This window comes from Canis aureus, chromosome 9 (genome assembly GCF_053574225.1).
Source record: "Canis aureus isolate CA01 chromosome 9, VMU_Caureus_v.1.0, whole genome shotgun sequence".
NCBI lineage: Eukaryota > Metazoa > Chordata > Mammalia > Carnivora > Canidae > Canis > Canis aureus.
The window spans coordinates 18,142,011-18,156,857 of record NC_135619.1 but is presented as its reverse complement, the minus strand read 5'-3'; the positions used below and the strand labels follow the sequence as shown (position 1 = coordinate 18,156,857).

The 14,847-nt window shown below is 37.9% G+C and overlaps 1 protein-coding gene across 1 annotated transcript in view; it reads right to left on the bottom strand.

Moving 5' to 3' along the window:
- The window catches only part of LOC144321355 (uncharacterized), a 154,613-nt gene that overhangs the window by 25,913 nt on the left and 113,853 nt on the right, over positions 1 to 14,847 (bottom strand). Inside the window, exon 3 of the mRNA XM_077910903.1 lies at positions 2,100 to 2,136. Within this exon, the coding sequence (XP_077767029.1) occupies positions 2,100 to 2,136 (37 nt within the window). The remainder of the gene's footprint in view (positions 1 to 2,099; positions 2,137 to 14,847) is intronic.

Here is a 14,847-nt window from a genome sequence, read left to right as displayed (position 1 = left end):
CAGAATCAGAGATTCCAATGCCAATTCCTTCCTTTATAGCTATCACAATCAACTAGCTGTTTCCTTCTTCCATTTGGCTATACTCTCATTGGTGTTTGGAAAATTTATTGGTGTTTTCTCTAAATTAAATGCATTCAACATCTTTGGCTCTTAAGCAGGGGTCCAGAATTTATTTATTTGCCAGAATTTAGTCACATACCTAGCAACATGAAAGGCTGAGAGATGCAGACTTTATTCTAGAGTCACTTGTTCAGCCAAAAAGTCATGTTAAAGTGATTATATTAGTCCCAAGCTGTAGTTGCTTATAGTAAGTTCAATGTTAGCAAATCAAAACTTCACTCAGTTTCTATGCTTGGCTCTCCCAAAGAGGAAGGCTTAGGTCAACCAATTAGTGCTAGCCTCTCAGTGTAAGTTAATATTATGAAAATAGTAATTCTATGTCTTTCTAAAGACTTTATAAATCATGAATTGACTAGAATTTTTAAAAAAGATTTCATTTATTTGAGAGAGAGAGAGAGACAGTGAGAGAGCACAAGCAGGGGAAAGAGGGAGAAGCAGGCTCCTGGCTGAGCAGAGAGCCTGACTTGGGGCTCCATCTCAGGATCCTAGGATCGTAACTGAGTCAAAGGCACACGCTTTGACTGAACCACCCAGGTGCCCTAGAATTTTTTCATTTGGCAAGGAAAAATGCTATGAATATATATGATTCAGGTATTTTTATAGGAAAAATACACACACAAATGAAGATCAAATGAACAGATATGAAAAATGCTTTGAAGATGGTGTTAAGTATCATGTGAACATAAAAAAACCCATAAAGAGTTGTATTATGTTTGTTATATTAACATTTTCATTAGTATTTCCAAAGAAAGTAAAGGGAGCACCTTCTATTCTTGTAGTTAGGGAGGAAACATACACACGTACGAAACCACTGGGGAAAATTTTAATGCAGATTGGCATGACAAAAAGATTTATATTGTGTAGAGAGACAGCTCATAAATGCTGAGGAAGCATTTTAGTTGAGAAATGAAGTAATATATATGATGGTGTATAACTCATTCATTTAGCAATGGTTATCTGCAGGAAATGACAGGAAAACAATAAGAAAGAATATTAAGCTAGAATGAATTGAATAATACACCAAATGAGATACTCACATGACATAAAACCTTGCTGTTTGAATATTCGAAGCCTGTAGGTCAATTAAACTCCAAATTCTGTTTCTAAGTGAGGCTCATTTAATTTTTATTTTCTAGAATTACACTTGGGAGAATACTAAAATGACTCCTAACCATTTAGCCAGTAACATCAGCACCTACGTATTACAGAGAATTTCAACCTTTTATCAGGGTTTTTTCTTTCTTTTTTTTTTTTAAGATTTTATTTATTTATTCATAGAGAAACAGAGAGAGAGGGGCAGAGGCACAGGCAGAAGGAGAAGCAGGCCCCATGCAGGGAGCCCGACGTGGGACTTGATCCAGGGTCCCCAGGATCAAACCCCGGGCTGCAGGCGGGGGCTAAACCGCTGCGCCACCGGGGCTGCCCTCAGGGTTTTTTCTTTGTTTTGTTTGAGTAGCCATTGTGCACTAAATACACCATTAGAAGAACTAATATTAATGCCTAGAACTTTTCATCTTAAGCCTTTTATGCATTATCACCAAATTAATTCAAAAAGCATTAGCAAGGTAGGTACTACATAAAGTAATGCCCATTATACAGATAGAATACGGCAAAATTGCTTAACTGAAAGCAACATTGACATCAGAGAAAGGTGACGTTCCTGGATGTGTCGGGACAATGTGTCTTTTATTTCTAAAATGATCTTTTATCATTAGATTATATATTGGAACCAAACTCAATAGAAGTATGTGTCTGATCTGTAACTGTACTACGGTGCCATATCTAGCTCAATAGTTAATTATCCTTGAATGTAAAAATGTTCTGACTTATGAACACTTGTCTTCTTTATCTCTTCAGCTCCCAGTGTCATTATATGCAAAATTTGCAAATAGTTTCAAACTTATTTATTAACCATACATACTTATTTCACATACTTATAAGAAATAAAGGTGGTGAATGTTTGAAAACTCAAAACTCACTGTCAGTTGTCTTCTGCTTAGCATACTCCAAAGTCCCCTAAACACAAAAAAAGGAAAACTTACAATGACTAAACAACTAACTACTCACTCCTAGCATCTTGGAGAAACTTTTTACTAAGATTGAGAAAGCTATAATGACATAAATCATAATCAGCCTATGACATGTGTCAACAAATTGAACAGCCCCTTCTCACCTAGGGCCAACATTTCTGACTGGCTTATCCAACACTCTTCCCAAGCCCCTTCTCCCCTGTCCCAGAAAGACTTGCTTTGCAGACATGCCAATGCAGCCTCTTCCTCCTTCCTTGTGCCTTGAATGTAAAAAGGGAGAGTGGCCATCTTAATACCATGTGGGTTCATGCATGTAGATAAAAAGCCAATACTTTAGGATCACAGAGGAGAAAGAAGGTTGGTAATAAACTTCCAGGCCAATCCTGAAATTGCCTACCTCCAGACATAATGCGTAAACAAATGTTACCGTCTGTTAGATTTTCTGTTACTTGTAGCTGAAAACATTTCTGACTGAAATACCACACAGAAAATGGTGGGGAGGAACATGGCCTGACCACAGCTATATTCTCTCTCTGGCTCAGGACAGATATAACTGGGCAGCTTTCCACTACTGTGCAGATACTACGTTTTTAAATAAATCATTTTTATTTCTCTAATAACACAAAAGTAATGAGTATGTATTGTAGAAAATACATGAAGTCTAGATATACACAAAGGAAAAAGAAAATCACCCATAATCTTACTACTTAGAGGTGATAACTATTAATATTTCCTTTCTAAATTGTTAAAAGTCAGAAGCATACATTTCTAGTTTCCCTCTGTGAGACTACAGGTATATAAACTATGCATAAATATGTACACACATTATTTCACAAAATGAAATCATTACAATCCATGAAACTATTTTTTTCTTCCAATATAGGTTGAAGATATTTCCATGTTTATAAACATCTATTTGCATGGATATACATTTGACTGTGTAGAATTTCACTGTATGGTGATACCAAAATTTTATCATCTAAAAATTTTAGATATAAAAAATTTAGATATTAATTTTAGATATTAAAAAGATGCATTTGATTACATACATAAAATATACATATTTTTCCCTTAGTACAAAACATAAATATATACTTCTATGTATAAAAACAATGTTTAAAATTTAAACAAATTTTACATAATGCTGTACTTGTAGGTTTGTATATTTTTGTACTGTATAATTAATATTTTATAGTTACTTAACATTTATTGCATTATTTTTTAAGGATTAGGTTCCTCACAGAAAAAAAAAAGGATTAGGTTCCAAAATTGGTATTTTAGGATGTGAGGGCGATCTGGCTGCGACATCTGTCACCCCATTGATCGCCAGCGTTGATTCGGCTGATCTGGCTGGCTAAGCGGGTGTCCCCTTCCTCCCTCACCGCTCCATGTGCATCCCTCCCGAAGCTGCGTGCTCGGTGGAAGAGGACGACCATCCCTGATAGAGGAGGACCGTTCTTCGGTCAAGGGTATACAAGTAGCTGCGCTCCCCTGCTAGAACCTCCAAACAAGCTCTCAAAATTGGTACTTTAAAAAAATTTTTATTTTAATTAAATTCAATTAATTAACATACAGTGTATTATTAGTTTCATAGGTAGAATTCAGTGATTCATCAGGTGCATATAATACCCAGTGCTCATTACATTATTTATTTATTATTATTTTTTAAAGACTTTATTCATGAGAGAGAGAGAGAGAGAGACAGAGACAGAGAGAGGCAGAGACACAGGCAGAGGGAGAAGCAGGCTCCATGCAGGGAGCCTGATGTGGGACTCGATTCCGGGTCTCCAGGATCATGCCCTGGGCTGAAAGCAGCATTAAACCGCTGAACCACCCGGGCTGCCCTCATTACGTTATTTTAATGGCTTTATGATACTTCACTATCTAGGAATATTAGCATTTACTTGGTTATCTGTTAGTCACATAGACTATTTCCAACTTTTGTTACAAAAAGTCACCAACTTAAAACAAAATTATGTGCCTATGTCCAAGATACTTTTCTTAAGCTATATTTCTAAAATAGAACTACTGGGGCCAAAAAGAACATTCACATTTTTTAAAAAGATTTTATTTATTTATTCATGAGGGACACAGAGGAAGAGGGAGAGACACAGGCAGAGGGAGAAGCAGGCTCCCTGTGGGGAGCTTGATGTGGGACTTGATCCCAGGACCCTAGGATCACGACCTGAGCCAAAGGCAGATGCTAAACCACTGAGTCACTCAGGTGCCCAACATTTACATTTTTTTAAAATTTTAATTCCAGTATTGTTAACATATAATGCTATGGTAGTTTCAGGTGTACAATATAGTGATTCAACAAGTCTATACATTACCCAGTGCTCATCATGATACGTGTACACTTTGAGCATTCACATTTTTATTTTTATTTATTTATTTTTTTTTAAATTTTTTATTTATTTATGATAGTCACAGAGAGAGAGAGAGGCAGAGACACAGGCAGAGGGAGAAGCAGGCTCCATGCACTGGGAGCCCGACGTGGGATTCGATCCCGGGTCTCCAGGATCGCGCCCTGGGCCAAAGGCAGGCGCCAAACCGCTCCTCCACCCAGGGATCCCAGCATTCACATTTTTAAAGCTTTTAATGTGCTTTTTGAAATGGTTTTCCAAAACCATTGTAATAACTTGCACTCTTGCTAACCCTATAAGAAACTGGAATGCATTTGGAGGAAGCCAAAATATTGTCCCCCCCTGACCCCATATTTCCTCAACTATTCAACATTTACAAAATGCCTTTTCAAGAGACCTCTAAGAAAGAAACAAAGTTGAAGGTGTTGGAAATTTGCATGAGCAGTGGTAGGCAGTTCTGACAAGGGCACTTCCTACCAATAAATAGTCTACACTAGGGTACAGCAGGGAAAGTGTGAGTAACAGAACTTGAGGCAGAGGATATAGGTCTGTTGGTTTCACAAGTTTGGACTGCCAGAAAACAGTGCTGCAGGGTGGTATAAGATCCCATCTAAGTGTAACACAGCCAAAAAAAGACCATTGCACTTTGAATGAAGAATGATATCCAAAACATTCTCCCCCTCACACTCTTTCAAATAAAGACAGAATTTTCTACAGAGAAGAAAAAAGAGCAGCCTCAGATTTCCACTCTTCAACGTAAATACCCAAATTATACAGAGAAGGGACAGTAGGTTATGGTCCAAGTAGATTATATTTAATGAGAACCAAATTGTCTTTCATATGTGAAGCTGAATGAATCTCAGATCAAAAGTATAATATGGTGCTGCGCTAGCAGTGATAGATCCCAAATTATATAAGCAGGAGATATACATTGTATGCCTAGAGTCCTCTTTGTCAATGAGAAATTCCAATATGAATTCCATCAATGATTTCTACTATCAAATAGATTTTTAAAAAACAATAAAATTATAAAATTGTAACTTAAAAAAAAGTCTAGGCATACCTGGGTGGCTCAGTCAGTTAAGCATCTGACTCTTGATTTCAGCTCAGGTCATGATCTCAGGATTGTGAAATCAAGCCCTGCATCAGGCTCCACACACCTGCTTAAGAGTCTCTCTCTCTTCCCCTCCTCCCTCTCTCTCCCTCAATAGAATAGAAGAATAGAATAGAATAGAATAGAATAGAATAGAATAGAATAGAATAGAATAGAAAAATGTCTATTGAGTAGCTCAGCTAGACATGATACCAGAAGTGGGAAACATCAATTTGGTTCACAGGTGCAAGGTGCCACTGGAGGAACTGGAGCTGGAGTCCTTAGGGGGCAGCTTGTAATTCTCCTTATAAATCAGAACTTCATGGGAGGGGTTTAGACTGAGCCCGCAGGTACTGGATCCATGTTTCTGAGCTCTCCCCTGGCTGGTAGGGGTCCCATTCCATTAGATATTATAGCTTCTAGCCAAGGCTGACATATCCAGTAAACATAGTAGGCACAGTGCCTCTGGCCCACAATACTTTTAAGGATCCATAAAAATATTACTTTCTAATTTCTTTGAAATCAGGAAAAAATAGATGCAGTAATAAAGAACCCACACTGATTTATATTCATATTTATTTACACCAACACAGTCACAACATTTTAAATTTATATTATTTTGTTATGGAGGAAGGCACCCACAAAGGTGAAAGCATATAAGGCCCATAATAGTCCTAACATGGCCCTGCACCTAGAGCTGAAGAAACAAGTCCTAGATAGCTGGGCAAACGCTATAGCTCCTCAGGTGCAGCCTAGTTCTCAACCTCAGCAATTCTCTTCCATTTAACTGGAGCCCTGGGGCTGACAGCTGCAGTTTCTGTCCTAGTCTCTCTCTCTCTCTCTCTCTCTCTCTCTCTCTCTCTCTCTCTTTTTAAGATTTTACTTATTTATTCATGAAAGACACACACACACACACAGAGAGAGAGAGAGAGAGAGGCAGAGACACAGGCAGAGGGAGAAGCAGGCTCCATGCAGGGAGCCCGACGTGGGACTCGATCCCGGGTCTCCAGGATCACACCCTGGGCCGAAGGCGGCACTAAACCACTGAGCCACCTGGGCTGCCCTGTCCTATTCTCATTTCAGGGATTGCCCTCTTCAGCCACAGGGAAGGCTAAGCCTTGAGACAGAGAACTCTAATGCGAAGGAAGCTAAGAATACTGAAAATTCAGCCCTCCACTACCCTGTGAAGTATTTTAATGCTCCAACTAAATGCCAAATTCTTTCAAGAGGAGATTGTGCCGCTATGTAATACTGGTACTGAGGGGGGGAATTAGGTCTTGGGACTCATTACAGCTTCATATAGTATATACTTGATAAATACTAGTTGGCTGGATAAATGACTGGATATATTGATAGATGGACAAATGGATGGATGGATGGATGAATGGATGGGAATGCTAGGGATCAGAAACTACCTTTAGGTGCCTGAACTCTGAGAGACTTAAGACAGGGGTCAGAAGAATGTTTGAATCACATAAATATTTTAGGTTTTATGGGCCATTCTTTGCTACAATGACTTAACTCTGCTATCGTAGCATGAAAGCAACCATAGATAATATGTAAAGGATGTGGATATGTTCTAATGCAACTTTATGGACACTGAAATTTGAATTTTATCATTTTCATGTGTCATGAAACGTTATTATGCTTTTGGTGTTTTTCAACCATTTACATATGGAAGAAACATTTTTAGCAAATAGGCTATACAAAGATAGGGGATGGGCCAGAATTGGCCACAGGCTGTAGTTTGCAGTCCTTTGACCTAACCTACTAAATGGGGCTGATCATGAAAGACTTGCTCCAAATAAAAAGGCCACAGTTGCTGGTAAGGAAACAGTGAAGGTGTCCTGCCCACCACTCTAACTGAGCTTTGGCATATCATCCAAACCTCCATACTGCCTAGGTCACTTAATCAAGCTTGAAACTTCATTACTAAAATTAAAACTTGTTTTGTCCATCATTCTGCAGAGATTGCTGCCCTTTTCACAAAATTTCTGGCCTTTATTATTCCAAGAATCTTGATCTGACCAGGCCAAACAGATGTGATGCTCTGCAATCAGATCAAACTCAACAGATTTATTTATTATTTTTTAAAAAGATTTTATTTATTTATTCATGAGAGACACAGAGAGAGAGCGGCAGAGACATAGGCAGAGGGAGAAGCAGGCTCCACACAGGAAGCCCGACGTGGGACTCGATTTTGGGACTCCAGGATCTTGCCCTGAGCCAAAGGCAGATGCTCAACCTCTGAGCCACCCAGGGATCCCCCAATCTCAACATATTTAAAATAAAACCCACACCTTTTCTTCAATACGAGCTTCCCAATTTTGTAAGCCACCTAGGCCAAGCCCTTAGACAGCTTTGGATCTTCCTTTTTCATCCCTGAGATCTGGTTTTCCCTCCACGCAACAAATTCAACCACTCCTACCCCAGGACTAAGGGTCTGGCAGAAAAAGAAAGGGAACTATCTATGCCAACTCTTCCACGAATTGGCCAGATGATCCTGAGTTCAGGATCACTTTAAAGATGCTTTAAGAATTCAGAGAAGAACTGTATCCTTGTGAACTAAGAATGTTCAAGAAACATGATATGCACTTGCACAGACTTTGAAGAAATGCTAGTGTCTAAATTGGTAGCTGCTGAATGGCATGTGTCTACAGAATAGTCAGCCTTCTAATCATCTGATTTATTGTTCCTACTTATCTTTAGTGCCTTTTGTCAATTCCTAGTCTCCCTATGTTAGATTTGACGTTATGTGTGTATTCTAAGCAGGAAGCACTTTAAAAATGAAGCCATGCCTTTTAGTACCAGTTATTCACTAGAGTTTAAGAATTTCTCCTTTTCATTGAAAAGGAACATACAGTTCTCTTGATACTGTATAGCCTAAAGGAAAATGGGCTGTCGGCAAAAAGAGGTAATTTAGCCAGAATTCCTGTGCTCTGTACTTGAGCTATAAACAGGGCCTTCATAAGGGCCTTGTGCACTTTTAAACTTTAATAACTCAGGTTGTGCGTGTTAGAGACACAATCTGTAAACGGTACTCAAAAGTAAATGTATTAAAGTTTAGGACAACTACATTACACAATTGCACACAATATGTACTCATTTCAGATCCTGTGACAAATGAAATATGGCCAGCAGAATTGAAGTTCATGACAGCTCTAAGAAGAAAATTGAATTTGCCTTTAAATTCCATTTACAGTATACTATCACGTCTACCTCGTATGCTTTTGAAGTTAAAAGTTTAATAATGGCACAGAGACTTTATAAAGATCCTGTACTTGAATTCAGTGATAAGTATAGTTTGAGAGAACATCACACCATCTCTTAGCAAAAATAATATACCTGCTTACTTTGGCTGCTTTTAAAACAGCTTCAGAAACAGAAAGTATAGTAAGTCTCCACAGTTAGTACAACTCAGTAAACAACAATAAAGCAGAATATCTGAAACCTGAGTCTAGTTCCAAGCTTTGCCAATAGCTTGGCTGTGTGATTCAGGAAAATCAATTCCCTCTCCTGTCCCTCAGGTTTTTTCATTCCATGTAAAAACAGAGTTACATCGGCCACCAATTCTTTGTCACATGGTGTATGTGTGTGTCTGTGTGTCCAAAGAAAGGAGTTACCGTCTACATTTTCCTAGTCAAAAGTCTATTCCAGTGTATCTCAATATGAAGACAAAACACTAGGAAGAAGCACAAAATAAATGGAGTGTTACTATTTTTTTCCTTGTTTCCCAAACTGGAGGTGGCAAATGTACCAAAAAAATCTGGGTGTGTGCATTTCAGAGGGAGAACAAGAATGAGGTTCTCTTAAAGTCCTTGCTGAATACATAGAGCAGAGAGCTGGGACAGAGTTACACAATTTGCAGATTGCTTTGGCTGGTCTCCGTGTGCTTTGCAAAGTGATTCATTTCCTTTATTTGGTCAAGATAGAGAAATATTGGGCACAAATTTGATGTGGTTTTTGATTGAAATAGTTTATCAGATAAGTAGGTAAGATTTCAAGATAGAGGTGGAGAGCATTTTAACTTTTAAGACCAGGGCAGCTGGAGAAAATCGTGTAATCCAAAGGTGTCCATATTCGAAGCTTCCCCTTCAGGAAATCTTTTCCCCTCTTTCCTGCTTTCCTGGAGGGGCACAAATATTGTTCCATCACAACTTTCTTCCTAAGGTATCTGATAAACATCTTCACACTAAGTTGCAAGTTGCTATTAACTCCTCCAGTAGTATTGTATTTTAACAGAAGCAAGTTCTGATTTAATGATTTCAGGCAACCCTGGAGTTGGAGAAATATTTAGGGGAAGTGAATGCAAAGAGGCAGGCATTCACTTCTTGCTGAAGGCCCTGAAATTCTAGAGTGGGCAGTCTTCTTCCCAGTCAACTCTGCCCTCAGCAGTTACCTAGGCTTTACCTAAAGCCAGCCATGGGTTGCATGTGGAGTTTTGGAGAGAGTCTGGAAATGCAGATTTTTGGGTGACCTGATGGACTTCAGTATTTGGAAAAATGAAGATAACATTGCTCTTCTGGAGTTTTTCTCTTTGAAGTCCTTAGATAAGGCTGTGGCAACCCGGAAAGTGGCAGAAGCAGCTAACACACCAGTTGAAGTTAACTGACGCACAGGCATTGGGTTTGGCCCCTTAGTTCTAGGGTTGCAGTATGAGGGGCCCTTGGCTCAGTAAAGACAAGATTTACTACACTTAATAGAACTTAGTCAAACAAAGAAGCACTCTATTCTGGACTGTTTATATTTGCAACCTTGAAGGCATGAATTAGAAAAAATCATCTATGCTGGTCTTGCTTGAAAAAGATTTTGTTGAAGGTTCTCCAAGCTTTGGAGTTGAATCTCTTTTCATAGTAATGATTTTGGACTACTGAAATATGTTTGTTGCCTTCATCCCATTCCAGTTTTTCATTAGGAGCTTTCCAAAAATGTTACACTATTTATTGCATTGTTATTTGCTTTGTGGTAATGTATTTGCACACTCACTCCAAACTCTCTTCCTTGGCCTATCTTTGATGCAATTGCCCTGTCTTTATGAATAGGGCAAGCAGCCAGAATGTCTCAGACAAAAAAATGTCCCAGTTTAAATGGAGCATCAATCAAAAGTACACAAGGCAAAGCTCTTTCTTCAAGTTCTCTGCTATCATTTGGGAAAAAGAGAACACCCAATGTTTCATCTTGGATACATACGGTCTTGCCCACAAAGGATAAAGCTTTTAGAATGCTCAGGGCAGCATTTACAGCATTCAGACATTTTTCAAACTTGAATTCAAGGTGTGAATTAGCATTCTTTTGGTTTGTTTCTCATATCTGCTGGCAAGCCTAAAGGATTTTACAGGTTTTACTGGGAAGTCATTTGAGCAATGCTTGGAAAAATTTGTTCTCATTTATGTTCCACCAATAGCACTAGTATCATTCTTCTAGTCCTGGTTCTTCTATCTAATCTCTCTGAATTTCAATTTCCTTGTCTACAAAAAAAATAAAGACAGAAAAATAGAGACAATATCAACTTGCATCACTAGCTGATAGGAAAAGCCCTTATACACCAAAACCCGTAACTGTAAGATACTCTCACAGAGAGCAGGAGAGAAGGAAGTACACCTCTGTTCAGCTTTTCCTTTATTCCTGGGTTCCTCGTGGGGCATTTAGCTAATACTGACATTCCTTCCAGACAGGCTGCTAAAAGGATTAAAGAAAAAAAAAAAACACATTTTTATTATACGAAGTCAGAAAAACATACTTGGATAAACTTTGTGCATCTCTTTAAGAAAATGTTTACAAATACCAGGATTTCTTAGTCACACTGAAGCACATGTAGTTACCACCAAGGACCATTCCCACATGACAGAAGGAAAGAGAGTCAGTGCTCAGGTGTCCCTGAGCAATCTTGCTGCCTTCGGCATTGGAAATCACATTTCCCCATAACGTGTCTCAGGGTCGTCATAGACTTAGATGAGGTAATGTTACAGTGAAGTGCTCTGCTCTCTCGAAAACACTCTGCAATAGGAAACACTGTTAGGACTCTACCACCCCTACAGCACAGCTAAGATGTTAAAGTGACTCTGACTTGGTGCCTAGGATGACTTTTCAGTTATATATTGACTCAGGCCGTATGTATGCTGGCACAGGAAGTCTTGACTAGCATTTTTGTTTGCATGAAGTAGTTCTGAGTTTGGAATAGGTTAGGAAAGCTTAAGAGGTCTTTTCATTTCTTTTTTTTAAGATTTTATTTATTTATTCATGAGACACAGAGAGAGAGAGAGAGAGAGAGAGAGAGAGGCAGAGACAAAGGCAGAGGGAGAAGCAGGCTCCATGCAGGGAGCCCGATGTGGGACTCGATCCCAGGACTCCAGGATCAGGCCCTGGGCCAAAGGCAGGTGCTAAACTGCTGAGCCACCCAGAGATCCCCCGGTCTTTTCATTTCTATAGCACTTTGTTTCACATATGGGTCTCAGGATTTGAGGCTATCTTAAAATCCCCCAAACCTTGCTAAATTCTCTTTCAAGATCTGTTCCATCTGTATCCAGTTCTGATCATCGGAAAGTGTACCTCTGGGCTCTAAATTACAATCTGCTTCCTTGAAACTGCTTTTTAAGAGTGTTAGGTGAACAGTACTTTTCTTCTGATAATAGTCATTCACACTTATTATAGAAAGTTCTGAAAATGTGAAGAAAATATTTTAAAAATTAAACTTATCTATTGTCATAAAACCCCAAAATAATCACTTTTCTTTTAGTGCTTCCATACTCTCTAAACTATATCATATTACATATGCAACATTCTTTTCTGCTTTAAAAAAATTATGGTGAGATGTTTGAATTTGTCTGAAAACATAATTTTTTCCAACATGTTATGATAAAGACTTTCAACCTACAGAAAAGTTGGAAGAATTTTATGGTGAATGGCCATAAACCCACCACTGAGATTCGACCACTAACACTTTACTATGTTTGCGTTATCACACGTTTAGTCATCTATTCACCTCATTACCCATTTTATCTTTTTGATGCATTGTAGACATTGCAGACTTCACTATACTTCCTTCTAAATACTTCAGCATTTATATTTTTAACTACAGTCCAATCTTACTGCTTTTCTTTCAACATAAAGTTTACATACAGTGAAATACACAGATCTTAAGTATATATGCACAAAGTTTTGACAAATGCATACCTGTGTAACCTAAGCTCATATCAAGATATAGAACATTATCCTTATCCTAGAGAGTCCCCTTATGTCCAATTAATCCCTGCCTGCAACACCAAACCCTAGTTTTGCCAAGTCTTGAATTTCCTATCATTGTCTAGTCTGAAATTCATATGGTTGGGATCATACAGTATGTGCTCTTCTGTGTGAGGCCTCTGTCTTTCAGCATTTTTTTTTGAGATTTATCTATTTGCTATATTTATACACAAACAAGCAGCTATTTGTTCCTTTTTACTGCTAGTTACTATTTCATTATATGAATATACCAATTTATCCATTTTTCTACTGGATACCTAGGCTGAGCCCAGTTTTTGACCATTATGAATAAATCTGCTATAAATATTCTTAGACAAGTTATTTTGTGAATGCCAGTTTTTCTTTCATGTGAGTAAATATTTAAGAGTGGAATTTCTGGAGCTAGGGTGAGTGTATGTTTAGTTTTTAAGAAACTGTGAAACTTTACGTAAACTGGTTGTACCTATCATTTTACACTCCCAGTAGTAATGTATGAGAGTTCCAATTGGTATTTAAACCTGTCAACATTTTATGTTGTAGTCTTTTTGATACTGGTGAGTATAAAGTGAGTGAGAATAAAGTGGTATTTTATTATGCTTTTAATTTTCATTTGCATTCCTCTGATCACTAATGAGCATTTTCTCATGTGTTTGCTATTCACATTGTTCTTTTTCTAACATGTCTTCTAAAATCTTTTGCCTATTTTTAATTGGATAATTTGTCTTTTTATTATTGAGTTTAGGAGTTCATTATATATCCTGATTACCAGTCCTTTGTTTGATAATGTTTTGTGACTATTTTCTCCTGGCCTGTTCATTTTCCTTTTTTTTTTTTTTTTTAAAGATTTTATTTATTTATTAATGAGAGACAGAGAGAGACAGACAGACAGATAGAGGCACAGGGAGAGGGAGAAGCAGTCTCCATGCAGGGAGCCTGATGTGGGACTCGATCCTAGGTCTCCAGGATCACGCCCTGGGCTGAAGGCGGTGCTAAACCGCTGAGCCACCCGGGCTGCCCCTGTTCTTCATTTTCTTAATGGATTTTAAAACATAATTGTTTAATAATTGCAAGAAATTCAACTTTATGAATTTGTATAGTTCATTTCACCACTTCTCTACTGCTGGATACTTAGAGTTTTTGTTTTATCTACAAATAACATTGTGATGAACATTCTTGTACATCCTTATATATGTTAAACACTCATCTGTTGTCACATGTTGAGACTCTTTTCCCATAGTTTGCCAACAGTACTTCAAATTTTTTAGAGTTTTAACTCTAAATACTTATGAGCAGAGGCTTTGCATTTAGACAGCCTAGATCCAATAAATTAGCTACAGATTTGAGCAAAATAACTTCTCTAAACCTCAATTCCCCAACTTTGTGGATTGCTGTGACAATAAAATGAGTTACAGAATTGTAGTGATTGATACAATGTCTAGCATATAGTAAGTATGTGCTTAAGAAATGTTAGATATCTTAATGATGATTTTTAGTATTGCTTTTATAGTTTTTAATGCTTTTTATTTTGCTAATTTAAAGATCACTGAAATATTCACTTATATTTTCTTCTAGTTTTTGACTTCTTTTTTTTTTAAGATTTTTATTTATTTATTCATAGAGATGCAGAGAAAGAGAGAGAGAGAGAGAGAGAGAGAGAGAGAGAGAGAGAGAAGCAGGCTCCATGCAGAGAGCCTGACGTGGGACTCGATCCAGGGTCTCGAGGATCACGGCCTGGGCTGCAGGCGGTGCCAAACCGCTGCACCACCGAGGCTGCCCTAGTTTTTGACTTCTTAAAAAATTTTCACTCAATTCATATAATCTTCAGAAATCGTTGTTTTTGTCTCCTTCATTCCCACAGTCATAGCACATTTTATGAATTATGTAACTGATTTGATATTGAATAGAACTGTCTAAGCAAGGGTATATTGTTCAACATTGCTGTGTAACAAATTTACCCCTAAACTTAGCAACTTAAAACAATAAACATTTATTACCTTAGTTTTTGAGGGTCAGGAAT